Source organism: Myiozetetes cayanensis, unplaced genomic scaffold (assembly GCF_022539395.1).
Source record: "Myiozetetes cayanensis isolate MyiCay16 unplaced genomic scaffold, myiCay2020 scf34, whole genome shotgun sequence".
In the NCBI taxonomy this organism is placed as follows: Eukaryota; Metazoa; Chordata; class Aves; order Passeriformes; family Tyrannidae; genus Myiozetetes; species Myiozetetes cayanensis.
Window position 1 is genome coordinate 1 of NW_026087566.1, and position 26,521 is coordinate 26,521.

General features: G+C 64.1%; 3 protein-coding genes across 4 annotated transcripts; 1 reads left to right on the forward strand and 2 right to left on the reverse strand.

The window, feature by feature from the left end:
- Positions 1 to 2,780: 2,780 nt before the first annotated feature.
- On the reverse strand, positions 2,781 to 4,264 carry HEXIM1 (HEXIM P-TEFb complex subunit 1). The gene has a single exon (XM_050327571.1). It carries the CDS (start codon positions 4,046 to 4,048, stop codon positions 3,113 to 3,115), a length of 936 nt encoding a protein of 311 aa, XP_050183528.1. The 5' UTR covers positions 4,049 to 4,264; the 3' UTR covers positions 2,781 to 3,112.
- A 1,286-nt stretch (positions 4,265 to 5,550) lies between these two features.
- On the reverse strand, positions 5,551 to 12,424 carry ACBD4 (acyl-CoA binding domain containing 4). 2 transcript variants are annotated; one of them, XM_050327569.1, is made up of 10 exons: positions 12,279 to 12,424; positions 12,057 to 12,177; positions 11,895 to 11,979; positions 11,704 to 11,824; positions 9,703 to 9,810; positions 8,731 to 8,837; positions 7,813 to 7,963; positions 6,620 to 6,777; positions 6,240 to 6,284; positions 5,551 to 5,994 (listed from the first exon to the last, which is right to left on the reverse strand). In XM_050327569.1, the coding sequence occupies exons 2-10, from the start codon at positions 12,149 to 12,151 to the stop codon at positions 5,884 to 5,886; spliced, it is 981 nt and encodes a 326-aa protein (XP_050183526.1). In that variant the 5' UTR covers positions 12,152 to 12,177; positions 12,279 to 12,424; the 3' UTR covers positions 5,551 to 5,883. The 2 variants fall into 2 exon arrangements, with proteins under 2 accessions (XP_050183526.1, XP_050183525.1); XM_050327568.1 differs by having other exon boundaries at positions 12,254 to 12,415.
- Positions 12,425 to 16,097: 3,673 nt separating this feature from the next.
- On the forward strand, positions 16,098 to 26,505 carry PLCD3 (phospholipase C delta 3). Its single transcript, XM_050327474.1, is given in 17 exon segments — positions 16,098 to 16,313; positions 18,713 to 18,874; positions 19,903 to 20,131; positions 20,209 to 20,338; positions 20,764 to 20,989; positions 21,815 to 22,016; positions 22,114 to 22,258; positions 22,334 to 22,486; positions 22,556 to 22,600; positions 22,602 to 22,706; positions 22,862 to 22,897; positions 23,522 to 23,681; positions 24,510 to 24,626; positions 24,715 to 24,863; positions 25,331 to 25,466; positions 26,097 to 26,246; positions 26,331 to 26,505. Coding segments are annotated over 17 exon segments (2,337 nt in total). The 5' UTR covers positions 16,098 to 16,210; the 3' UTR covers positions 26,420 to 26,505.
- The last annotated feature ends 16 nt before the right edge of the window (positions 26,506 to 26,521 follow it).

Sequence of the window (26,521 nt, forward strand, 5' to 3'; positions counted from 1 at the left end):
CCAGGGTTTGGATGTGCTCCAGATGCACCAAGAGCTGCAGGTTTTTGGTTGTGGCCACACCAGCTGCAGACTGTCCTAATTTTTTACCAAAATTCTTGCTCATCTCACAACCCAGAGGCACCAGGATATTCCCAGCAGCTCCATGAGAGTGTCCTGGAAGGTAAAGCCAGTGAAGGGAGGTGCAGGTAAAGTCTGGCAGGACGTGGAGGGGCTGCCAGTGCTGTGTCCTGGGTTATAACCCAGGGTGGGCTCAGGCCTGGATTGGGACATGGAACAGGATTTGGGGCTCCCCTTACCCCACTGCAGCATTGCCAGGCTGATTCCTCCTTTTATTTCCAGTGTTTTCAGGGATCTGCTCTGTCCCAGAGGAATGGCTGTTCCTACAGGTGGGATGTAGGGTATCCCAAATTTTGAGTTGGTGCTGTGTTTTCTGCCTCTCCCCAGGACAGAATTTCAGCTCAGAAATTCCCAAAATTTGTTTTCCTCAGCAAACAAACCCCATGGGAGGGGAGGGGCTGGGAAAGCCCTTTGCCAGAGGGTCTCCCAGTGCCCCCTTTTTCCAAGGCTGATGCTCCAAGTCCAGCACCATCCATGGAGTGCTGGTGAGGTGATTCCTGCCCATGGAGTCCTGGAATGGTTGGGCTTGGAAGGGACCTTAAAGCCCATCCATTCCATGGGCAGGGACTCCTTCCACCAGCCCAGGTTGCTCCAAGCCCCATCCAACGTGGCCTTGGACACTTCCAGGGATCCAGGGGCAGCCACAGCTTCTCTGGGCACCCTGTGCCAGGCCTCACCACTTTCCCAGCAACCAAAACCAACCCAAAACCGTTCCATGATTCCAACCTTTTGGTCCCAGGCTGATTCCTGCTGCCATCCAGTCAGCTCCAGCCTGGCTCTGAGCTCCTGGGAACGGTTGGGATGGGGAGCTCTCCTCTTGGCCAGGGGTGAGCTCCCTGTCCATTCCTGACCCTTTGGAGGTTCCAGAGGTCCCCAAATGCTGTTGGTCCCTGTCAGCTGGGGGTTTGGACACAGGAGCTGGAGTTCCCTTGGGAATGGGATAACCTGGTTCATTAAAACAGCAGAATGAAGCAGGAGAAGTTGGTGGAGCCAGAGCAGGTTGGAGAGTTGATCATTATGGTCCTTTTTTGTTTGGTTTTTTTTTTTTTTTTTTTAAGGTCTATTTTTTAAAGCATTGGCAGAGAAAATATTTATTTGGGGGTGTTGAACACAGCAGGTTTGGGGTAAGTGGATAAAGGGGAATATCCCCTTGGATCAAGGTGTCCCCATGGACCAGGAGCCAGGGCCCTGTGGGACCCAGCCCGGTGCCATCGCACAGGAGAGAAAACGGGAATGCCGGAGAGGGAATCGCTGGGCAGGGACAGAAACGCCCGGGATGGGGGAGGAGGGGACAGCGCTCGGCCCCTCTCCCATCCCGCGGGATCCCATCCCGATGGATCATCCCCGTGCTGCGGTGATGTCACGGCAGAGGGAAGGGGCCGGGGGCTCCCGGTCCCGTTTCCTCCCCCCGCCGCTGCCCCAGAGAGGGGAGCGTCAAACCCGGGACCCTCCCCCGCCCCGGCGGCTCCCTCGGCTGAGGTGACCCCGAGTGTGGGACCGACCCCCCTGCACCGGCAGCGCTGGGGACACTCCTGTCCCCTCCTTCCCCCCTCTGTTCCGCAATAAACGCTGTTTTTCCCCCTCTGCAGCTTAAACCTGGTTTAAGCCCAGGCTGGGTTTAAACCCAGTGTGACCCTTCCAGTGCCTCAGCGCTGCCCCTTTGACCCCCGGCTTTGTACCAACCCACCTGTCCCCTCCTCCCCTCGCCATAAACTCCCTTTCTTTTCTATAAAAGCCTGGTTTTCTCCTGTTTTAGGGAGGTTTGGCCAGGCCAGGGTTAAAAATCGGCCTGACCCTTCCAGCCCCTCAGCGCTGCCGCTTTAACCCTCGACTTTGTCCCAACCCACCTGTGCTGGGGACACCCCCGTGCCCTCCTCCCCCTCCCCGAGCCCTCTATTTTTGTGTAAAAGCGCCCCCCCCCCCCAATTCCTGTGGGCAGGATCTCTGCCCAGGCCAATCCCTGCTCCTGCCTCAATCCCAGCTCCCTCCTCTCCAGGTACAGCTTCCATTAACTCACTCCAATTCCAAGCCCCGTGGCCTTCTCCTCCACCTTTTTACCTCTTAATTTACCTGTGTCCCCCCCCAAAAAAAAAAAAAAACTTCACTGCTTGGAGCTTTTCCTGCTTTTCCCTCCTCCTCCCCCCTCAGGTGCAGGAGGGAGGTTGAGCCATCGCCTTCCCCTCTCCCTGTCAGCCATTTCAGGGGCCAAGTGCTGACTACCAAAACTTTTCCTTGGGCTGCTCCAAAACTTTAAGGCTTTTCCCTCACTTGTAGCTTTAAGTAGATTTATAGTTTCGTGTTTTTTAGGCAATTTTTGCCCAGATTTCAGTTGATGACCTGGATTCCTACAGACCTGGGAGGAGACAAAGTCAAGTTTAAGTGAGCCTTTAGGCAAACAGACCTCAGGTTACTCCTACCTCAGTGAGTGTCCATCACACACCGTTTCACCCCCTTTCCAGGTATTTTTAACTATTTCAGCAGAATTCAAATTGAAAATAAATGGGGGGGGGGAGGGAAATAATAACAAAAAAGTGTTAAGTGGGGAATTACAACTAGTTTTAATCAAACAACAATTATAACATAATGAAAATAATCCAAGATGTATTCCCTGCTGGAATGCCATCCTGATTATTTTCTAGAAATCACACCGAAACCACTAACAGTTACAAGTAATTAAATTTATTAGACCTCTATATTTTTTATAGTCAGTTTTGGCCAATTTACAGCTTTCCTGGGGAATTTTTTTTCCTTTTTTTTTCTCTTTTGGTTTAGACACAAAAAAAAATAAAATAAAATAACCCCAAAAACCAGATATCACCAATACATCAACCCCCCCCCCCTCGCCCCATCACAGCCACCTCAAAAAGGGGGAGCCCTCGCCTCCCCCCCCCCAGCGCTTCAGCCCCTCAAAAAGGGTCCGCGGCGACTCTGTACAAGGACCGTGTGCTCCACCCGGGACTGTAAAAACCCCCCCGCGCCCCCCCCGTGCCCAGTGTCACTCCCCCGGCTTGCAGGGGCCCTTCTCCTGCCGGGGCAGCTCCTGCTCCCGCAGCAGCCGCAGGTTCTCGGCTCGCAGCCTGTCCACCTCCCGCTCCAGCGCCTGCACCCGCGCCGGGTCCGCCGCTTCCCCGCCGGCTTTTTTGCTCTCCATCCTCAGCCGGTTGTTCTCCTCCTCCATGCGCGACAGGCACTTCTCCAGCTCCAGGTACTCCTTCACCAGCTCCTGCTTGCTCATGTTCTGCAGGCTCTCCACATGGTACCGCTCGTAGGTCTCCGAGAAGTCCCTCTGCAGAAACTCGCTGCCGTCCCCCCCCATCCCGTCGCTGCCCCCGTCCTCGTCCGCCGCCTCCTCCAGGAAATCCTCCTCGCTCGTGTCGTCCGACTTGGCGGCCGCTCGCCGCGGGTACAGCCCGGTCTTCAGGTCGGGCTCCTCCTGGTCGTGGTCCTCCATGAGGAACTGCGTGGTGTTGTAGGGGGCCACGGGCTGCCCCTTGGCGAACATCTCGGCCCGCAGCCGGGAGGCGCGGAGGCTCTGCCGCTCGTCGAACTGCTGCTTCTCCTCCCAGCTCAGCTTCGAGTACGGCTTCCAGCGCCGCTTCTTCTTCGACGGCCGCCGACGGTGCTTCTTCTTACCGGGCCACTCCTCGGCGCGCCCCACGGCCCGGTACCGCGGGCCGAGGCCGGGACGCGCCGCTCCGCCCGCAGCCGCCGCCGGCCGCCCCTCGGCGCCGCCCGCCTCCACCTCCGCCCCGGGGGGCGGCAGCCGCCCCGCATCGCCGTCCTCCGCCGGCGCCTCCGCGGGCTGCGCCTCGGGCTCGGGCTGCGCCGGCGGCTCCGGCTGAGCCTCAGAGCGAGGCTCCGCTTCGCACTGGGGTTCCGCTTCGCACTGGGGCTCCGGCCCCGCTTCCTCAGCGGGCGCCGCGTCGGCCATCGCGGCTTGTGCTCGGCTGCGCTCGCTCCGGGCTGAACGGGGCACTACCGGCACCTCATGGGGGCCCGGCCCCGCTCAGGCCGCCCCGGCCATGGCCCGGCGGGCCGGGGAGTGGTTAACGCCGCCGGGCCCGCCCCCCTCCCGCGCGCCCCGCACGCTCCCGCCGCGCCCCGCTCCTCCCCTGCTGCCCCGACCCGCGCCCGCCGCCGCCCGCTCCGAACTGCCGCTCCCGGCCCGCCGCCGCGCCTTAAGTACCCTCGCGCGCCGCGCCCCGCCCCGCGCAGGCGCCGCTCCCGCGGCCCCGCCCCGGCCGCGCGCCGGGCCCCGCCCCCGTCCAGCGCCGCGAGCCGCCGCCGCCTCGCGGCCAATCGGCGGACTGCCCGGGGGCGGGGCCGCGCGCCGAGACACGCCTCCCTCCCGGGATTGGCCGGCGATTGGCGCAGGTGGACGTCACTCACGCGCGGCGCAGCCAATCGCGAGCGGCGGGGGGTGGGACCAGGCCGTACCACGCGCGCGAGGAGGGGGGCGCCCCCCCCGTGCGCGGTCCCGCGACCTTCAGGCGCGCGCCCCCCCCACCCCCCCGTCGGCCCCGCAGTGGGACCGCCCCGAAAAGAATCCCCGCAACGGGCGGAGGGACCCGCGGGCGGTGCTGCGGCTCCGGGACCGCCCGCCCCAGCACAGCCCCCCCGGCCCGGGGTTGCGGGGTGCGGGAGTGCCCGGTGGGCCCGGGGAGCGGGGCTGGGAGGGGAGGGGGCGGGCGGAAGGATCCCAGGGCTGTGGTGGGTGCGGCGGCCGCTGCAGCCTGCGGAGGAGATGTAAACAAACCTAAGCGGAAAGAAGTCCCTCCTTAAAGACGCCGCGTCCCCTTTTTTTTTTTTTTTCCAGGGGCTGCGGGGGCTGCGCTCCCAAAGCCTGGGGGAGGGGGAGGAGGGGGATAAGGCGGAGTGAGGCCTTTTCCCGGTCCCTGTCCCAGTCCTGGCCCTGGTCCTGGGCCCGGTCCTGCCACCCCACTGGCGATGTCCCCCTGGGGCCCCACGTCCGGGGCGGGACTGGGCTGGGGGCCCCACGGCCTTGGGGGGGCCCGGGGAGAACAGGGGGGCAGGGGGGCCCGCTGTGGGACACACGGGGGTGGTGGCTGTGTGTGTGTCACCCGCTGTGTCACCTGCCCTGCCCAGCTCCCCCGGCCCGGGGGTGGTGCTGGCAGAGGCCTGGTGGCCCCAGAGGGTCCTCGCGGTGGCACCGCCACCCCCCTCGCCTGGGGATGGGACCCGGCCTTGGGGGAAGGCTGGGGACAGAGCGGGGCAGCTGCCACCGGGACCCTCTGATATGGAGGGGACAGTGGGTGGCCAGTTGGGGACAGCGGGGTGGCCTGGCCGGAGCAGGTGGCCCGGCGGGAGGGGGTGACCATGTGGGAACAGCGGGTGGCCATTTGGGGACAGTGCGTGGCCAGGCCAGGCCGCGGGGCCCCGTCCCCTCCCCGCACAGGGCACAGGCGGCGGGGCTGCACCGAAAAGGCAACTTTAATCGAGGCAGGCTCGGATGGTGCCCCAGCACCCCGCGGTGTCCGGGCGGCTGGGCCGGCTGTGCGTGGATGGGACCCCCCGGATCCCGCGTGGATCCCGAGCGATCCCGGCCCCGCTCCCCTCGGGGCTGGCCCTGAGTGACAGTGGTGGCGTTGGTGGCTCCCGGGGGCTCCCCCCGCCCGGGGTGGGTCCCGCCCGCGGAGCCCCCGTGGCTGGTGAGGCGATGGGTCCGTGGAGCTCCCCCGGCTGGCGCCAAGCGGGATGGATGGGGTAGGATGGGGTGGCAGCGGGGCCGTGGTGGGCGCCTCTTGGTCACCTGTTCCTGCCCTGCCAGCGGCGCAGCAGCCACTGGGTGAGGAAGGGCCAGGTGGCCAGGAAGAGCAGCGTGCGGGGGGACACCGTCAGGGGCCACGGGGACGTCACCTGGCAAGGGGACAGAGAGGGGGGCGTGGGGGGAGCACAGAGATGGCACCAGCGTCACCAAACAACCCCCCTTGCCCCAGCCCTCCGCTGCTCGGTGGTCCTTCACATCCTTCCCCTGGAGATGATCAGCACCGTCCCTGGTGTCCCTGGGGATGTCACCTGCCCTCCTCAGTGTCTCCAGGCCCCATGAGGTGGGGGATGGGCCAGCAGGGCCACCCCACTGCGCTGCCTCACCCTCAACTCACCTGCGGAGCAAGTGCCGGGTCGGGCTCTGTCCCAGCCGTGTCCCCCTGCAAGACAGGACAGGGTCTGGGGTGTAGCTGGCACCCCCTTCCAGTGCCTGCACCCCTGGGAGAGGGAGGGAAGGGGCTGAAGGGAGCCCATGTGGGGCTCCTGTGAGGGATCCACAGCTGGGCCAGGACCCCAGGGGCAATGGGAATGAGGGGAACAGTGGGAATGAGGGAGCAGCAGCTCCCTGCCTGCACCCCGGGGTAGATCAGCCTTGGCCCCGTCGGGAGGTGCCACCACACCCCGGGGTGTCCCCACCCCCTCGGCCATTGGTGCCAGGGCCCGGAGCCGAGCCCCGCCGGCCCGGGGTGGTGTCCCGGCCTCCCCCGGAGGGTACCTGTGGCCAGGTGAGCGTCTCCAGCCGGCTCAGCCGCTCCCGCACCCGCCGCAGCTCCTCCTGCAGGGCCCGCACCGCGCTGGCCACGTGGGCCTCCAGCTCCGGGCTGAGCTCGCCGGTGTGCCCGGGGTCCCGCTCCCCCCCCGTGGGCCGCAGATCTGGGGGCACAGACACGGGCACGCGGGTGGCACGGCAGGCTGGGCGAGCCCGCCAAGGAGCCCCGGGGCTGGCACAGCTCACCCTGCACCGGCAGCAAGCGACGGCTCCCGTGGAGTGCCACACACTGCCCACGCCACGGCTGCCCCCAGCACAGCCCAGCCCCACCCCACAGTCCTGTGGCACCGGGGCTGTCCCCAGGGCCGGCAGTGCTGGTGGCAGTGGGTGACCTCCAGCCCACGCATGTGGCAGGTGCAGTGGTGCTCGTGGGTCACCTTGTGTCACCCGGCACCAGGCAGGACACCCAGCACCAGCAGGACACCTGGCTGGGGCAGCTGCCTCCCTGCCCACCCTCGGGCCCCAGACCAGCCTGGCAAAGCCCTGGCCAGTCTGTGCTGCGAGGGGGGCACAGGGAGTCACTGCCACCCCCTGAGTGCAGCTCCCAGGGACAGCCCAGCCTGGCCACATCAGCCTCGGCACAGCTGCCCAAGGTCAAGCAGCCCAGTTTGTGGGAACAGTTAACAGGGGAAGGTGATGACACCACCCCTGCAATGCCACTCTGGGGCAGCAAGCCCCCCAAATGTATCTGGGGACAGCATAGAGGGTGGCAGGAGGCTCCTTGTCCCCTCCCCACAGTGCAGCTGGTGCCCCCGAGGCACTGGCAGCAGGGGTGGGTGGCACCACAGTAACAGGGTGTCCCCAAGACCTCCAGGGGCACAGGGCCCAGTTTTCACCCCCCTGCCCTCCTGGGGAGAGCCCACCCCTGGCACCACCACACCCAAAGGCACTGTGAGGAACAGGCAGTGGAGGGGCTGTGTCCTGGAGGGGTAAAACCACCACACTTGGGGACCAAGAGGTGCACAGGGGGGACACTCAGGGCTTCCTGCAGCTACTGATGACCCACCCCTGGGTGCTGGAGCCAACTCGGTCCCCTGTGAGTGGTGACAGCCCCTGCCCCTGTCTCACCCCCCCAGAGCCCCCCAGGCCAGCCCTGCCTGCAGGGGGGAGCAGCAGGAAGGGGCCAAGGCTGCACCCACCTCTCTGGGAGCCCAGGGTTCCGAGGTCAGTGCTGCTGCTCCCCTCGGCTCTTCTGCCTTCACCCCATGGCCCCTGCCCAGCACCTTCGGGCTCCAGGGGCTCAGCCCCAGCCTGGATGCCGTTTGGGGTGAGGCCCCGTGGTCCCCCAGCCTGTGTGAGGGGGAGAAGAAGGGCCCTGAGACCCCACTGCCCTCCCTGGGGCTGGGGGGCACAGTGGGTGATGCCAGGGCAGCAGTGGTGCCCCTCTCTGCCTTGTGGTGGTGGGGAGAGTGGCTGAGTGAAGCTGAACTCCACTGGTAACACCAGTCAGCACCCAATCTGGGAGGTGACAGAGCTCCAGAACCTGAGGGAAGTGAGGTGCCCAGGCTCCAGATGGCAAAAGAGGGGGGGCTGCCTCCCTCCTGTCCACGGTGGACACCTCAAGTGCCAAACCAGGAGGCAGCTACAGGAGAAGTGGGAGGAGTGCAGCCCAAGTGCCAGCACCAGCCCCGTGTGCGGCCGCTGGTGTTGCTCAGGTGCCCCAGCAGAGTCACACCCAGGAACCAGGGGGGCTGGGGAGGCTCCTCAGCCTCCCCTGGAGGGACAGGACCAGGCCCCAGGAGTGACACCAAGCACACACAGGTGCACTGGGTGGCAACACAGGTTTTGTGAGGCTTGCTGGGCTCCCAGCAGTGTCTGAGCAGTGGGGAAGTGTGTCTGTGCAGTGTGGAGGTCTCTGTGCAGTGTGGAGGTCTCTGTGCAGTGTGGAGGTCTCCGTGCAGTGTAGAGGTGTGTCTGAGCAGTGTGGGGGTGTCTGAGCAGTGTGGAGGTCTCTGAGCAGTGTGAAGGTGTCTGTGCAGTTGCAGATGTGCCTGAGCAGCCCAGGCAGGGCAGGGCTGGCAGCTGGCAGAGCCTCCAGCGCTCCCCAGCCCCGTTACCTTGTCGGGCTCCCCCTGCTCCAGGGTGTCGCAGTAGGTGTCCCCCTCGGAGTCACTGGTCACCTGGCTGCCCTCCAGCCCCTCGGTGGCAGGAGCCAGCCCAGCTCCTGCAAGGGAAGCAGCCGGCTCAGCCACGGGCAGGGCAGGGGGTGGTGGCCGTGTCTCGGGGCCAGCAGGTCCCTGGGAGGGCAAGGAGGGCCCTGTGTGCACGGGGGGGGGCAGGAGGAGAAAAACTGAGGTGCAGAGGGAGGGAACTGGCTCTGTTAACAGCACCCAGCTCGTGGCTGTGAATCCAAGGACTGAACTCCCTCTTCTGCAGCCCACAGTGTCTGTTCACACCCCCCCAGCCCCGGGGCAGCTCCTGTCCCACGGGCAGGGACACTGCCCAGGCACTGCCAGCCCCAGGGCCCCGGGCTGGGCACAGCCAGGACCTGCTCCCTGACCATCTTTGCTCCCGGGGGAAAGGCTGGAGAGGCGGGAGGGACCTCCCTGAGGGAGGGAGCACCCTGCCCACCCACCCCGGGCACAGCCAGGGGCCCCTCGAGGGGGGCACAGGGAGGCCGTGGGCACGAGGGCTGTGTGGGGAAAGCCAGGGCTGAGCCAGGGAGAGCCAGGGCTTGGCCCCGGGAATTCCAGTGCCGAGGAAGGGGCGGGATTGGCTTGAGCTGAGGAAGAACATCCTCACACGGATCGTGGACCTTCCAGGGGGATGTTTTCCCAGTCACCCTCCCTTACTGCCTGCAGTTTAGACCCCTTTGCAGAGGTACAGGTGAGGCAGAGTCAAATCCTCACACCCAGGGTTCCCCCAGCACGGAGAGCTGGACCCAAGAACAGCCCCAGGTTGCCTGGAAACACTGGCAGGGCTGGAGCAGGGGGTCTGGAGCCAACAGCTCTGTGGGTGGGTGGAGGCCCAGCCCCGGTGCCTCCTCCATGGGGTCTCTGCCGGGTGCTGGACACACCAGGGAGACCAACCTGGCACGTGCTGCCCGTCCTGCTGCTCCCCGGGCAGGGATTCCTCGGGGCACTCCGGGCTGCTCCCGGGCACATCCTGGATGGGGCCATCCAGCTGTTCCCCACTGTCTGCAGGGAGGGAACAGGCACAGGATTAACGTGCTGTGGTGTCCTGGCAGTGCTGGCTCTCGGCTGGGCTCAGCTCTGCTGCCCGGGGAACCAACATGAACTAAGCCCAGACCACCCAGGGGTGCAGGGGGGTCCCTGTCCCCGAGGCCCCCCTGGAGGCAGCAGGCAGAGGGCTCAGTGCTGGGTGACAGCTGGGTAAACACTGCCAGGTGACTGTGCTGTCCCCTGGCAGGGCCCACGGCACAACCCACCCCAACAAACGGCCTCACGCAAGAAGCGTCGGCTGCAAGAGCCTCGTCTGGGCAGCAACACCCCAAGAAGAACGTCCTGATGGGGTTCCAGCCCTTCCCACCGCCCCGTGGAGCCCATGGCTTTAATCCCAGCCCTGCTTCCAGCACCCCCAGGACTTTGATCCCTGCTCCTGGGCAGGCAGGTGTGTGGCAATGCTGCCCTGCTGCTCCTTGCCTGCACTTCTCTGCTGCTCCCAACCTGTCCTTGCCAGCAGGGCAGGACACGGGACCCCCAGAGCCCACTGAGGGGGCACAGGGGTTAGTGCCTGCTCCAGGGTTCTGTCTGCCCTGCTCCAGGACTGTCACCAGGTCAGGCAGGGTCCTGTCACCTCCCACAGCACCACGGCAGGACAGACCCGGCTCCAACCAGCCACGTTCCCAAGACTGTGGTGAAAGCACAACTCACTGGAGATCTGTTGGGACCTGCACCCACCCACTGGGGTCCAAGTGCCACTTTACAGCGTGTTGACTTTGTAACCAAACAAAACCAAACGTGCCCACGCTCCCACCTCTGTCCCCCAAGAGCACCTGCCAGGGGCACCTGCCACGCTCTGCGCCCTGAAATCCCCTCTCTGCTCTGGTTCGGGGCAACCAAAGCTGCAATCCCCCAGCCTGCAGGTGGGTTGGGGAACCTTTAACACCAATGACTCAACAGCTCCAGGAGTTCAGTGCTTTACACACCATCCCAGCCTCCTCGGGCTTGTTGGCTCCTCAGACACCACCAGGTTTAGGTTTAAATGACAGTGTCATCTGTCAGTGGCACTGCCAAGTGGATAATGACCAGGAGTTTGGACCCAGCTTCTACAGCCCAGTGAAAAACTGAGCCTGTTTGCCTTTCAAAGGGATGCAACATCCACATGGAGAACAAAGCACCCGGGTACCACGGGAAGGAGAGGCCACCCTGAGGCCAAGCCTTACAGGGAGCTGTCAGGCACAGGACAGCCAGGGGACAGGCAGGGAATGAGTCTGTTAGTCAGGGCTCTCCCGAAGTACTGACAGTTCACCTGCTGTGAAAATGCCTTGGAAACTCCTGTGCTGCTGAGCTGACCCACTGGTGACACAGTGAGCACCCACATTGGCCCCTCGCTCCCCTGGGTGCTCCTCACCAGTCAGATACACCCAGGACAGCCCAGAGCCAGCGGTGGGACAGGCCCCCAGCACCCTCCCAGCACGAGGGAGCAGCCAGAGGCATGAAAAGGGCTGGGAAGGATTCTCCTCTAGCACAGCCCGGATTAAATAATCCCATTTCTCAAGCCCAGTTTCTCCACATCCACTCTGTGCAAAAAACTGGCTGGTCTATCCAGATGTTTACATCAGATGACCTGGAGGTGAGCCAGAGCCAAGGGAAAGCTCAGCCTCCCTGCTGCACTGTTTACAGGGATTGGGGCCAAGGGGCACTTGGAAGCCAAATCTCAAACTCTCACTGTGAAGTTTTGCAGAGAGAGAGAGAGCCCAGACTGAAGAGACACCTCTGTCACACAACGGGACACTCGGGGTGCCCAAACAGCCCCAGGCAGGGCCCGGCAGCAGCGCTGTGCCAGCAGGGCAGCACGGAGGGGAGGGATGCGCCGGGCACAGCCGGGGCGCAGCAGCTCCCACTCACCCCCTTTCCTCTTGAAGAAGGACTCGGGGGGCCGGGGCATGTCGTGGATCACCTCGTAGAGCGGCTCGAAGTAGCGGAACATGTCCCGCGTGTTCTCGTCCATGGGCACGGTGTCGATGACCTGCGGAGGGACGCGGCTGGACACGGGCGGCCCCGGCAGCGCGGCCCGGCCCCGCCGCCCGCCCCGTTACCTTCTGGGCCACCTTCTTCATCTCCGCCACGTACGCGGCCATCGCCTCCTCCTTGGACATCCCGCCCAGGCTGTGCCACGCGTCCCTGCGGGGCCGGGCGGGTCAGCACGGCCCGACCCGGGGCACGGGCCGGGACCCAGCCCGGGCAGCCCCCGCTCTTACCACTTGTACCGGCCGATGGGGTCCCAGAAGCCGGGCCGCGGGCCCTGGCAGCACCCCGCCGTGGCCTGCTTGTAGTAGCTGTAGAAGCGCAGCATCTCCTCGTAGGAGGGCCGGTACGCCCCTGCGGGACACGGCTCAGCGGGGCCGCCCCGGCGGCGCGGCCGCCCGGCCCCGGCCCCGGCCCCCCCCCTACTCACCGCTCCGCGGCAGCCCCTGGATCACCTGAACGGCGGCGCGGAACTGCGCCCCGCAGCTCGGCTCCTCCATGGCGGGACCGGCACCGGCACCAGCCCCGCACCGGCCCCGCACGGACCCCGCACCGGCCGCGAACCGGCACCGGCACCGCTGCGGCTCCCTCCGTGTGGGGACAGCGCGGGGCCAATCAGCACCCGTCTGACATCGGCCCTGGCGCGCCGCGCCCAATCAGCGCTCGCCTTTCATCGGCCCCTCCAATCAGAGCCCCGCTCCCCGGATGGGACGCCCCGCCCCCTCTCCCCTCCCGTTCCCGGCGCTGAGCGCGGTGCGGGCGCCCCCTGCCGGTGGGTGGGGGAAGGTGCGGGGGGAGGTCCCGGCGCCGCCTTGTGGGGATGGGCGGTACTGCAGGGACCGGGAGAGGGAGGGGACAGGGAGAGAGGGATGGGGGACAGGGATAATGGGACAGGGATAATGGGACAGGAGAGAGAGATGGGGGACAGGGATAATGGGACAGGGATAATGGGACAGGGAGAGAGGGATAATGGGACAGGGAGAGAGGGATAGGGCACTGGGATAGTGGGATAGAGCATGGGAAAGTGGGATGGTGGGACAGGGAGAGCGCAGTGGGACAGTGCAGTGGGACTGTGCTCCAGTGCTCCGTGACTGCACCAGGCACAGGGACAGCACGCTGGGATGTTCACCCACCTGGGCTGTGCAGCAGGACAGGGCAGGTGGGAAGTGCAGGGGCACAGCAATTCTCGGGGACACTGGCACAGGTTGCCCAGAGAATTTGTGCCTGCCCCATCCCTGGAAGTGTCCAAGGCCAGGTTGGATGTGGCTTGGATAAATCTGGGCTAGTGGAAGGTGTCCCTGCCCATGGCAGGGGTTGGCACTGGATGAGCTTTAAGGTCCCTTCCAACCCAAACCATTGTGGGATTCCACAACCAGGCACTTGTCCCACCCACCAAAGGGATGAGGGGAATGGACTGGGGGCCTGGGACACTGCCCTGGGAAACTGGGATGAAGTACTGGGACAGTGCACTGGAGAACTGGGATATGGCACTGGGACACTGGGACATTGCACAGGGACACTGCACTGAGGAACTGGGATATGGCACTGGGACAGTGGCACCAGGGCCCTGGCCAGGGGCACAATCCCATTGCACGCAGAGGGAACATCTGGCTCAGGTAGAGCAATTGTTAATCATTATCCAGCTTTATCCACTCTTACTTTTGTCCAGTGTATACTTTTATCCACTGTTAGTTATTATCCAACTTTATTAATTATGATAGTGAGGAAGGGGCAGAATTTGGGGTCCCTGAACCCTCGAGGTGAAGCTTTTCCTTCTTCTCCTCTTCTTCTTCCCCCTCTGCTCTGAGGGCTTTCCTTGGAAGCAGGGCACTGTGGGCACATGGGCACATGGGTGACCTGGAGGTACAATGTGCCCTGGGGATGTGGGATGTTCTGGGGTGCCCTGAGGACTGCCTGGATCCAGCATTCTCCCAGGGCTGGATTCTGGGATTGAGATGCAGAGCAGCTTTCAACATCATTGCCTCACATTCCAGTTTTCCAACCTTAATCCCACCTCCAAATCCCAAATCCAAATAGGGGCAACCCCCCCCCCCCCAAATTCCCCTAAATCCCATCCCTCAACCCCTGGAGAAACATTTCCTTCCTAAAAAAAAATTGAAGGTAAATAAAGAAATAAAACGAAATAAACAAGAAACACAACAAATAAAAATCAGCAAAGCCTTTTAAATCCCCCCCTTCCCCCCGGCCATTTCCGAGTTCTGACTCAGGATTCCTGCTCGGAACAGCCACAAGGCCTCTCTGGCTCCCACTCCCGGCAAATCCAGCCCCGGCTCCCGGGCGCTGATTCACGGCACACGTGCTGTGCTATAAGCGGCCGGGAATGCTGTTTTCCACGGGATCCTTTCCAACTCGCCGGCGGGCGGGAGAAAATAGCAACGCCGCGGGCGGGGAGAGGGGAGGAGGGGGGATCGCACCGGGATTTGTTTGTGCTGTGGATTTTGCAGTGAGAGGTGTTTATCCCGGTTCATTTCACCGGCTCGGGGCATCTGCTGCTGAATTCCTGGGAATGCAATTTCCACGGGAGGAAGAGAGCTTGGAACGGAGCCCGGTTATGGGGTTGCAAGTGCGTTTTTGGGGTGGTTGTGGCTGTCCCCACATCCCCAGGATATTCAGGAGCGGTTTTATCCCCAAACACAACCAAGGGACTGGCCAGATGTGTCCCCAGCTGTCCAGATGTTGTGTGAGTTGCCCAGGTCTTGAGCAGCAGCACCAGGGCAATGCCCAGGCTGACCAAATGCTCCCCTGCAGGTGCAGATGTGGCTCTTGGGTAACCACAGATCCCCCCAAGAATGCCCAGATGTTGCTCTAGGTGTCCAGATGTTGCTAGAGGTACACAGACATCACTCAGGATGCCCAGGTATTGCCCTCAAAATGCCCAGGTACTGCCCTGCATGTACAGATGTACACCTAGGGTGTACCCCACAGTGTCCAAGTGTTGCTCCAGGTGTCCAGATGTTGCTCTAAGATACTCCAGTATCCCTCAGTTTACCCAGAAGTTGCCCCAGAGTGCCCAGATGCTGCCCAGATGTTGCTCTAAGTTGCCCAGCTGTCACCCCTGGGTGCCCAACTGTCCCACCCAGAGTCTGGTAGTGCTGGTGCCACACTGACCCTACAGAAAGTCACCTCCTCTCCCTGTCCTGCAGCTCCTGGTCCCCACAGCCTGACCAGGCCTGGGGTGGCCTCCCAGCTCTCCTGGACACTGTGGATTTTTGGAAGAAGTCAGTGGCCACCCACCCTCCCCAGCGAGTGGGGCTGTGGGAAAGGTGTGTGGAAAGGGCACAAGGGACAGGAGGAGAGGGAATGGCCTCAAGCTGTGCCAGAGGAGCGTCAGGTTGGACATCTGAAAGAATTTCATCATGGAAAGGGTGGTCAGGCCTTGGCAGGGGCTGCCCAGGGAGGTTTGGAGTCCCCAGCCCTGGAGGTGTCCAAGGCAGGCCTGGCCGTGGCACTCAGTGCTCTGGGCTGGGGACAAGGTGGGGATGGGGCACAGGGGGGACTCGATGCTCTTGGAGGGCTTTTCCAGCCTCAGGGATTCTGTGGTGTGTGTGTTTGTGGCTGCACACACACATGGCTGCACACACACACCCACACCCACACACACGTGTAAGGACCTGCACTCGTGTGGGGCTCTGGGACTGGCACTGCCCAGCTCCTGCTGCTGCCACTCCCTGGCTCCTGCTGCTGTCCCACCAGCAGGGACAGTCACCTGGGGGTCCCAGCACCTGCCTGCAACCCTTCAGCCCTGGTGCCACCCAGCCCATGGGTTGGGGACCAAGTGGGCACGGCAGGACTGGGTGCCCAGGTGTGATGGCAGAGGGGGTCCCATGGTCCCTTCTGTCCCCGGGTGTGGTGGCAGAGTGGGGTCCCGTGTGTCCCCACGTCCCTCAGCTGGTGGAAGGAGTCCCGTGGTCCCCACTGGTGCCGTGTTGGAGACCGATGTGTCCCTTGGCCAGTCCCCGGTGCAGGCAATGGGGACTCCCCGTCTGGCCCGGCCCGTGCCCGGTGCAGAAGGAGCCCCGGTGCAGAAGGAGCCCCGGTGCAGCCCCGGCCCGGAGCGGCCCCGTCCGCCACCGGCACAAACGGTTAACCCGGCCCGGGCCGCGATGTGGCTCCTCCCGCTCCCTCCCCGCGGCCGGCCCCGGTCCCGGCGGGGCCGCCCAGCCCCGGTCCAGCCCCAGTCCCGGTCCAGCCCCAGCCCCGACCTCCGCCACCGCCCAGCCCGGCTGCACCGGCCGGGAGCACCGGGAGCACCAGAACTACCGCGGGCAGCGGGGGTAGTGCGGTACCGGTAACACCGGGGTTACCGCGAGCACCGGGGGCACCGAGGGCACCGCGGACACACCGCGAGTAGCGGCGGTCCCGCACCATGATCTGCGGCAGGAAGGCGCGTCCCGCCCCCGAGCAGCCCCGCGCCCCGTCGGACGGTGCCGGTGGCTCCTGGCGCTCCGGGAGAGCCCTGAAGAAAATGGGTGAGTCCCGGGAGGACCGCGGGGAGCCGGGCAGAAACCCCGGGAGGGCTGTGCCAGAGGGGGGCCGGGAAGGATCGCGGTGACTGCGAGGGTCCCTGACGTGGGTGGGGGTCATGGCAGGGAGGGGACCCCCATGGCAGGGCTGGGATCCTCAGGATAGCCAGGGAATGGTCTTCATGGCTAGATGAGGTCCTCGCTGTGGGGAGGGGTCCACAAAGCCACGAGGGTCCCCGTGGCAGGGATTGTCCCCAGAGCAGATGGGGTCCCCACTGGCAGGGATGGGTCCCCATGGCAGGGGGCATTCCCGAGGTGGATGGATTCGCTCACATCAGGGAAGGGTCCCTGTGGCTGGGAGGGGTCCCCACGGCAGCCCCAGGGGATCTGTGTATCACCCCAGCTGTTGAGGGGCAGCGGGGTCAGGGTTTGGCCACACCACAGGTGACAGGAGCCCCCACTCTGGGTGTTTGTTGTCCCCAAGGCTCAGCTCCTGCTCCCTGGGTCCCTCACCGAGGCCCTGCCTCAGTTTCCCCACCCAAGGGTGCTGCCCATGGCGCTGTTGGCCCGGGGCCCTCTGGCCCATGGGGTGTGTGCAGGAAGGTCAGGGGGCACCCACGGGAGTGGCTGGATCTGGAGTGGATACAGAGGGCAGGGCCTCGGGCTGCTTTAGGCATGGGGCTGTGGGCCTGGAGCTGCACAGCTGGGTGCAGCACTGTGTCCATGTGTCTGTGTCCATGTGTCCCTCTGTCCCTGTGTCCCTGTGTCCCTGTGTCCATGTGTCCCTGTATCCATGTGTCCCTCTGTCCATGTGTCCCTGTGTCCATGTGTCCATGTGTCCATGTGTCCCTGTGTCCCTGGGCCTGTGCATCCACACACTTGTGCATCCATGTACCCCTTGCCCGTGTGTCTGTGTGTCCTGCATCCACCTGTCCCTGTACCTCTATGTGTCTATGCATCCATGTATCCCTATGCCCACGTATCCCTGCATCTCTGTATCCATGTGTCTGTACATCCATGTGTCCATGGGTCTGTGTGTCCATGCACCCACACACCCGTGCACCCCTGACCCCGTGTGCCCACGTGTCTGTGTGTCCTTGCATCCACCTGTCCCTGCATCTCTATGTCCATGCATCCATGAATCCATACATCCCTGCACCTGTGTACTCACCCAGCCTTGTGTCCATGTACCAGTGCATCCCTGTGTCAGCGTGTACATCCATGTGTTCATGTGCCTGTATCCGTGAATCCATGCACCTGTGCATCCATTCACTTGGACATTCATGTGTCTGTATGTCCTTGCATCAGTGCATCCATGGATCCAGACATCCCTGCATCTCTGTATCCATGGATCCATATGTCCATGTGTCCGTGTATCCATGCACCTGTGCCCACATGTCTGACAATCCCCATGTCCATCCCCATGCCCACGTACCGGTATCCATGTGTCCATACATCCCTGAATCCATGCATCCGCGCATCCATGTGCTTGTGGCACCTGTGTCCCTGCACCTGCCCTCAGTCCTGCACCTTGGGCAGGGTGTGACCACACAGGGTGGTGGCAGCTGGTGGTCACATCCCCGAGGCCATGGCCAGCTCAGGGTGCTCCCTGTGAGCCCCACACCTGCCCTTTCCCAGCCCAGGAGAGGGACACGGCCGCTGGGGTTGGTTGGAGTGGCTGCCAAAACAGGGAAGGGAGGAAATAACCATTCTGAACAGATGGAAAAGTCCCGGCCGGGGCGTGGGCCCCGAGTCCCCCGAGGCCACCCCGTCATTGTTCCCAGCCTGGGCTCTGCTGCTGGCACTGTCCTGGCGCCCTCCACATGGGATCTGGGCAGCCTGGCTGGGGTTTGACAGCAGGGCTGTGTCACTGTGACCCCCCCAGACAGGCACTCCGGAGGGGCAGTGCTCCTGCCCCATCCCAACCCACTCCTGTCCCTTCGTGTCCCATCCTGTCCTGTCCTGTCCTGTCATGTTTGTCCTGCCCACTCTGCCCCATCCAGTCATCTGCCCCACCCTGTCCTGTCCAGTCCTACCTGTCCCATCTGTACCATCACATTGTGTCACGTATTTCCCATCCCATCACCCTCTCCTGCCCATCTCACCCTGTCCTGTCCCACCCCTCCGTCCTGTCCCGTGCCCGTGCTGTGCCATTCTGTCCCATCGTGTCTCTCCCACCCAATTCCATCCTGTCCCGTGGCATCACGTCTGTCCTGTCCCGTCTGTCCCGTGCCATCCCAAGGGATGTGCAGGGGTGTGCACGTGCAGATGTGCACACAGATGTGCACCGACACCCCTCACTCCCACCCCACACCCCCAGTACCCCCTGAGAACCTCCAGCCCCCACCCCCCGTACCCCAAATGCTCCCAGTGCCCTCCAGCAGCCCACGGGCTGGTCCCCACAGGCCTGACGGAGGACGAGGACATCAAGCAGATGCTCCAGGGGTCCCTACTCCGGAAGGTCAGGACCAAGGGGGGCTCCCGGGAGCGGCTGTTCCGCCTGCAGGAGGACGGGGTGACCGTGAGCTTCGAGGGACGCTTCGGCCGCACCCGCTCCCCCCAGAGCTGTGAGTGTGCTGGGGACCCTCCCCTGGGGCTCGGGGACAATGGGGCACATCCTGCACAGCCACGAGCTGCAGGGAGGGGCCAGGACCTGGGTAGTGCCACAGAAATGCCCACAGGGATTCCCGCCCGTGGATCAGATCCCCGTCCAGGACCTAGACCCTGACCCAGACTCACAGCCAGGGCTCAGACCCAGAGCCTAATCCAGGACCTAGTCCACAACCCAGGACCTGGACTCCCACCCACAATCCAGACCTCATCATGAGACCCAGCCTCACCCAGACCCTACACCAGGACCTGGACCCCTACTCGAGACCCAAACCCATTCTCAGCACCCAGAACCCCACCTGGACCCCCACCTTGGACCCAGACCACAGCCCTGTTCCCAGACCCCCACCCAAGATTTGGATCCCCACCCAGAACCCAGACCCCACCTGAGTTCCAGAGCCCAGCCCAGGACCTGCACCCCATCTGGATCCCCACCTGGGAGCTGAACCCCAACCTCCCACCCTGGACCCAGACCCAGCCCAGGACCTGCACTCCCAGCCTGGGACCCAGACCATCAAGATGTGAACCCCAGCTGAGAACACAGGCCCCCACTCCCGATCTGGACCTCAACCCACTGCACCCAGTGCTTCCCAGTGCCTCCCAGTGCCTCCCAGTACACCCCAAGAAGAGCTCCCAGAGGCCCCACCCTTCCCCATCCGCCTTGGGAGGTCCCGTCCCCATCCTGGCCAGACTCTGTCCCCGCTCCTGGCGTCATCCCTCTCTTTCCACCCTCTCGTCTGGGACGGGTGCCCGGAGCTGGCAGTGCCTCGAGGCAGCTCCGTCGCGTCCCCATCGCCGCAGGGACAGCGGCACCGCTCCTGTCTCGCCTGGGATTAGCGGGTTAAGCCCGGTTTGCCGCACCCGCGGGAGCCGAGCGCTGTCCCCCGGGGGGGTGTCCCGCAGGGATGCCCGCGGGTGGGTGGGTGACACGCCGAGGCAGCGCGCCCACCGCCACCCCCGCGGTGTCCCCGCGGTGTCCCTGCAGTCTCGGTGACGCACATCGAGGGGGTGCGCGAGGGACACCAGTCGGAGGGGCTGCGCAAGCACGGGGCCGCCTTCCCCGAGCGCCACTGCTTCACCCTGGTCTTCAAGGGCCGCCGCAAGAACCTGGACCTGGCGGCCCGCAGCGAGGAGCACGCCCGGCACTGGGTGCAGGGGCTCGCCAAGCTCATGGGGCGCCTGCAGGCCATGAGCCAGATGGAGAAGCTCGACCAGTATCCTTTGTGGGAGCTCTGGGGGGACTTGGGGACAGGCTGTGCTGGGTGGTTTGTGGTTTCCTTACCCAGCGTAGTTGGATCCACGGGGTCCTGCAGAAAGCGGACAAGAACAAGGACAACAAGATGTCCTTCCAGGAGGTGAAGAACATGCTGAGGATGCTCAACATCGACATGGACAATGTCTATGCCTCCAAACTCTTCAAGGTACTCGTCCTGTGGGTCCACCACCCGCTGTCCCTGCTGCTGTCACTGCAGGGAACTGCTCCTTCTCTGCTTCCTGCAGAGAACTGACCAACTCCTCACACCCAAGGCCACCCACCACCACCTATGGTTGGGGCCCACGAGGAGCAGGAGCACACAGTGGGGTGGGGTGGGGTGGGGTGAGGTGCCAGCCCCTCCCACCGCCCCCAGGGTCCCCAAGGTGTGACATTTCCCTTTCCACCTGGGGAAACCGAGGCCCGGAGCTCTGCTGCATCTCGGACTGGAGGGTGGGAGGGCTGTGAGTGGGAGGAGAGAGGGGACATGCCAGTGATTGAGCTTCCCCTAAACTCATCACACACACTGCCAGGCAGGACAAGGCGGGGAGGGGGGAATGTGCCCTCTCCTATCCCCAACCTGTGTCCTGTCAGGAGTGTGACCACTCGGGCAACGAGCGGCTGGAGGGCCGGGAGCTGGAGGAGTTTTGCCGGCGGCTCCTGCGGCGGCCGGAGCTGGAGGAGCTTTTCGGGCGCTACTCGGGCGAGGATCGTGTCCTGTCGGCCGAGGAGCTGCGGGATTTCCTGCGGGATCAGGGAGAGGACTCCAGCCTGCGCCAGGCCCGCGCCATCATCCGCAAGCACGAGCTCAATGACAAGGGTAGGGCTGGGCTGGGCGGTGGGGTGGGCACCGCTGGAGCGACGGGAGGTCGTGGGTGGTGTGGGGATGAGGCTCTGCTTGGTGATGTCACCCCCTCTGGTCAGGTATGGGGTCCTCCAAATCTTGGGTGGGTGTCCCTGTGTCCCTTCCCAGCGTGGTACCTGTGTCAGCCATCCAGCCCTGCTGGTCCTTGTGGCACTGCAGGGACAGGGGATGTGCAGGTGGGGATGGGCAGCAGGTGCATTTCCATGTCTCCTGGGTGAAGCAGTGCCAGCCCTGGTGTGAATGTGACGCTGCCAAGGACCTCTGTGTCCCTTGGGCCCCACCACGGCAGGTGCAGGTGAACATGGCACCAGGAGGACAGGGGACATCAAGGTGGGGATGAAGGACCTCCCTGTCCCTTGGGTATCACAGCAGTACCCTCAGGGTGGATGTGGCACTAGCAGGATGGGGGACATCAGTGTGGAGGGGGACACCAAGGGCACCTCCACATCTCCTGGGTGCCACAGTGCCAGGTCCAGGGTGAACATGGCACTGTGAGGACAGAGGGTGCGAGGGTGGGGACGGGGAAACTCCACACCTCGTGGGTGCCACCATGCCAGCTCCAGGGGGAATGTGTCACTGGCAGGAAGAGTGACATCAGGATGGAGATGGGACACTCAAGGGAACTTCTGTATTCCCTGCGCCCCACAGTCCCAGGTCTGGGATGAACATGGCACTGCTGGAACATCCCAGTGGGGACAGCCCCCAGCGTGCCACCCTGCCAGGGTTAGGCTTTAGGGCTGAGTGCCAGCCCTCTGTGACGGCCACCACCGTGTCCCACAGCCAGGCAGCAGGACCTGATGATGCTGGACGGCTTCATGATGTACCTGCTGTCGGCCGCCGGCGACATCCTCAACCAGGAGCACACCCGGGTGCACCAGGACATGAGCCAGCCCCTGAGCCACTACTTCATCTCCTCCTCCCACAACACCTACCTGACCCGCACCCAGATCGGCGGCACCAGCAGCACCGAGGCCTATGCCAAGTGGGTGTCCCTGGCCCCGAGTGGGTGTCCCTGGCCCGTGGGGCTCCAGGTGGCCCGAGGGGGACAGGGGGACTCAGCTGGTGGTGTGTGGTGGCAGGGCACTGAGGGCAGGGTGCCGCTGCGTGGAGCTGGACTGCTGGGAGGGCTCGGATGGAGAACCTGTCGTGTACCACGGCCACACCCTCACCTCCAAAGTCCTCTTCCGCGACGTCATCGAGAGCATCCGCAGGACGGCCTTCGAGGTGAGGGGGGTGCTGGCAGCGCCGGGAGGGGTGCTGGGTGCTTGGTGCTGAGCACTGCCCGTCCCCTGTGCCCAGAGATCACCCTACCCCGTCATCCTGTCCCTGGAGAACCACTGTGGGCTGGAGCAGCAGGCCACCATGGCCCACCACATGAAGGCCATCCTGGGGGACCTGCTGCTGACACAGCCGCTGCAGGGGCAGGACCCCCACGATCTCCCCTCCCCGGAGGTAAGGCCACCCCTCTGCCCATGTCCTCGTGCCCCCTCTGAGCCCTGAGCTGGGCCCTTCCTCCCACAGCAGCTGAAGGAAAAGATCCTGGTGAAGGGCAAGAAGCTGCCAGAGCCAGTGGCAGGAGCCCCAGGGAGTCACCTCCCTCCTGGACCCGGAGGAGGAGGAAGAGGAGGAAGAGGAGGAGGAGGAGAAGGTGCAGGACAGAAGCAACCGGCGGGTAAGGGGCTCTCCTGAGGCTGTGGTGCTGGGGGACCATGACATCCTGGTGGGCTGGAGGACTGTGGCATCCTGGAGTGTGCCAGCAGTGCTGGGCCCTGGGGCAGGTAAGCACAGCCAGCACACCCCCTGCAGCCACGCTCTCTCCTCTTCCAGTCACTGCAGTCGCTGCAGGAGATCAAACCTCTGCTGGTGGGTGATGGGATGGTGCTGGGGGGGTGATGGGTTGGGTGCTGTGGGGGTGGTGAGTGGGGACTGATACTGGGGATGCCTCAGCTGTGCCTCCCTCTTCCCACTGGGCTGGGTGCTCCATTTCTGGGGTTTCTGACACTTTGGGGTCTCCATCGCCTCAAGTTCTCCATCATGGTGGGATGTCCCTCACTTTGGGGTCTCCATCACTTCCAGAGCGATCCCTGGGGGTCTCCATCACCTTGGAGGGGTGTTCTCCATTGCCTCAGTTCTCCATCACCTCAGGGGTCTCTGTCACCTCAAGTTCTCCATCACTTCAGGGTCACCTTGGGGTCTCTGACATCTTGGGTTGTGCATTCCCTTGTGCTCTCCATGGCCTCAGGTTCTCAGCGTGCTTGGTTTGTCCATCAGCCCACAGTTCATCATTCCATTGTCTCAAGTCCTCCCCTCCCTTGGGGTCTCCATTGCCTCAGACTCTCCACCCCCTTGGGGTCTCCGTTGCCTCAGGCTCTCCAGCCCTTTGGGGTCTCCAAGGCCTTGGGGCTCTCAGCACTCACCCCTAGCAGGGTGGGGGGCTCTGCAGACCCCGCGGGTAGGGGGGCCCTGACCCCGTGGTGGCTCCCACAGGCCAAGGACGCGCTGCAGGTGTCCCCGGAGCTGTCAGCACTGGTGGTTTATTGCCAGGCCGTGCCCTTCCCCGGGCTGGCCCAGGCCCTGCGCCACCCCCGGCCCTGCCAGATGTCCTCCTTCAGCGAGAGGAAGGCACGCAAGCTCATCAAGGAGGCGGGTGAGGGTGACAGGATGGGGACAGGGAGCAGGGATGGGGACAGGGATGGGGACAGAGTGGCTCAACGACCCCAATGTCACTGGGATGTGGGATGGGCTCTGCCACCGGGGTGGCTCCAAGGACACACTGGCCTTGGTTGGGATGCTCTGGACTGGGGTCTGGGGAGGGAGTCTGCTGGCAGGGTCTAGGGCCAGAGGATGCAGGACTAGGATCAGGGTCTGGGATCAGGCTTTTAGGACGTGGCATGTGGGTCCAGGGAGAGATCTGGGGTTGGGATTAAGATCTGGGTCACAGTCTAGGGACTGAGCTCTGGGGTCAAAGTCTGGGGTTGGAGATCAGGGTCCAGGGTCAAGATCTGGGTCTGGTCATGGATGTCAAGGTCAGGGTCTGGAATCCAGGGCTGAGATTAAGATCTGAGTGAATTTTCAAGATCAGGCGTCCAGGGTCAATGTCTGGGGTCCAGGTCTGGGGTCTAGGGTTGGGATTAGCAATCCTGGGTCAGTGTCCAGGGTTTTGATTTGGAGTCAGGGCGTGAGGTCAGGGTCAAGGTCCAGGGTCAGGGTGTGGGGTCTAAAGCCAAGGTGTGGGGTCAAGTTCTGGGATCCTGGGCTCAGATTAAGGTCTCGGTCACCATCCAGGGTCTGAGAGCTACAAGTTCAAGGTCCAGGGTTGGGAGTTGAACTGCAGGGCCTGGTTTTGGGGTCCACGCAGGCTCTGGGCAGGTTCTGCCCCTGTCCCTGGGCACACAGGGACAGGCAGGGCCCATCCCCCCCTGCTGTGGCCCCACAGCAGCCCCCGTGGGTCCCACTCAGCCTCGTCCCTCCCCAGGCCCGGCGCTGGTCCGGTACAACACGCGGCAGCTGAGCCGGGTGTACCCGCTGGGGCTGAAGATGAACTCGGCCAACTACAACCCCCAGGAGATGTGGAACGCCGGCTGCCAGCTGGGTGAGACCCCTCAGCCCCCCGGGGCACCTGCCACCCCCTCCCCCTGGAGCTGCCACCCGCCCTGACACCTGTCCCGCTGTCCCCACAGTGGCCCTCAACTTCCAGACCCCGGGGTACGAGATGGACCTGAACACCGGGCGCTTCCTGGGCAATGGGGGCTGCGGGTACGTCCTGAAGCCCCCCTGCCTGCACAGCCCCCCTGGAGAGGGGTCCCGGCGCCTGGAGCTGCACATCAGGGTGAGGGCACCCCACGACCCCCGTGGGTGCTACTTGTGTCCCTGCTGGGTGACACCAACCCCATGTCCAGGCAGCTGCCACCTGTGTCCCCTCGGGGTGATGCCAACCCCTGTGGCCAGCCAGGTGCCACCTGCACACCTTCTCCTTGGGTGCCACCAAGCTCTCTTGCCCTGGGGACACTGACCCTGTCCTCACATCTGTTTGGGTACCACCCATGTCCCTTCTCCTGGGGGCATCAACCCTGTTCCTGCACCCAAACATGTGCCACACATGTCCTTTCCCCTGGGTGGCACCAACTCTATCCCCAAATCCAGCTGGTATCACCCTTCTGAACCACCTCCCTCCTCTTTGCACCGTCCCCAGTCCCAACCAAGCGCCACCCACATCTCCTCTCCCGGGGTCACCAGCCCTGTCCCCACACTCCTGCCCCCCGCGGTGCCCCTGGTGCCCCAGCCCGCTGTTCCCAGGTGATCACGGCGCAGCAGCTGCCCAAGCTGAACAGGGAGAAGGGCAGCTCCATCGTGGATCCCTTCGTGCGCGTGGAGGTGCACGGGGTGCCAGCCGACTGCGCCCGGCAGCAGACCCGGCACAAGCTCAACAACGGTCAGTCTGGGGGACACCCCGGGCACCCTCAGGGCACCCCAGTGCTCTGTCCCCAGCACAGCCTGATCCCCGTCACTGGCAGGCCCCAGCGTGTCCCATCCTCACCAGTCCTGCTCCCTCCTGGCCTCCAGTACACCCAGCCCAAGCCCAGTCTGATGCCTGTCCTCCCCAGTATAGCCCATCACAGTCCCAGTATGACCCCTATTTCCCCAGTATAGCCTAGCCTGGCCCCAGTATGATCCCTATTCCCTCCAGTATAGTCCACCATGGACCCTGTATGACCACTCTTCTCCCAGTATGGCCCAGTCCAGCACCCCTTTCCCTCACTATGACCCCTGTTCCCCCAGTATATCCCACTGCAGCCATGATAAAATCCCCATTCCTCCAGTATGACCCATTTCCCCAGCATACCCCACTGTACCCACAGCAGGACCCCCACTCTCCCAGTATAGCCCAGTCCAGCTCTGATATAACCCCCTTTTCCCAGTACACCCCACCACAGCCCCAGCATCACCCCCGCTCCCCCAGCTGCCCCCACGCCCCGTGCAGGGTGGGTGGGTGGGTCAGGGTGGTCCCTAGGGCCGGGGGGTGGCCCCGGCGGCCCCGCCCAGCCCCGTGCCGGTGCCGCAGGGTTCAACCCGCGCTGGGAGGAGACGCTGCGGTTCCAGGTGCGGGTGCCCGAGCTGGCCCTGCTCCGCTTCGTGGTGGAGGACTACGACAGCACCTCCTGCAACGACTTCGTGGGGCAGTTCACGCTGCCCCTGCCCAGCCTGCGCACAGGTGGGGTGGGGGACCCCCCGCTGGACCCCCCCGAGGATGGGGACAGTCCCCCTGCCCCCCGCTGAGCCCCCTCTGTGTCCCCAGGGTACCGGCACATCCACCTGCTCTCCAGGGACGGCGCGTCCCTGTCCCCGGCCACGCTCTTCGTGCACGTCCAGTGCAGGAGCCTGTGAGGTCCCCGGGAGGTCCCCGTGGGACGGGGGGGATGGTCATGTCCCCCCATGGGGGGCAACGTGCTCCTCCGTGGGGTGGGCACCCTCCTGCTACCCGCGTGG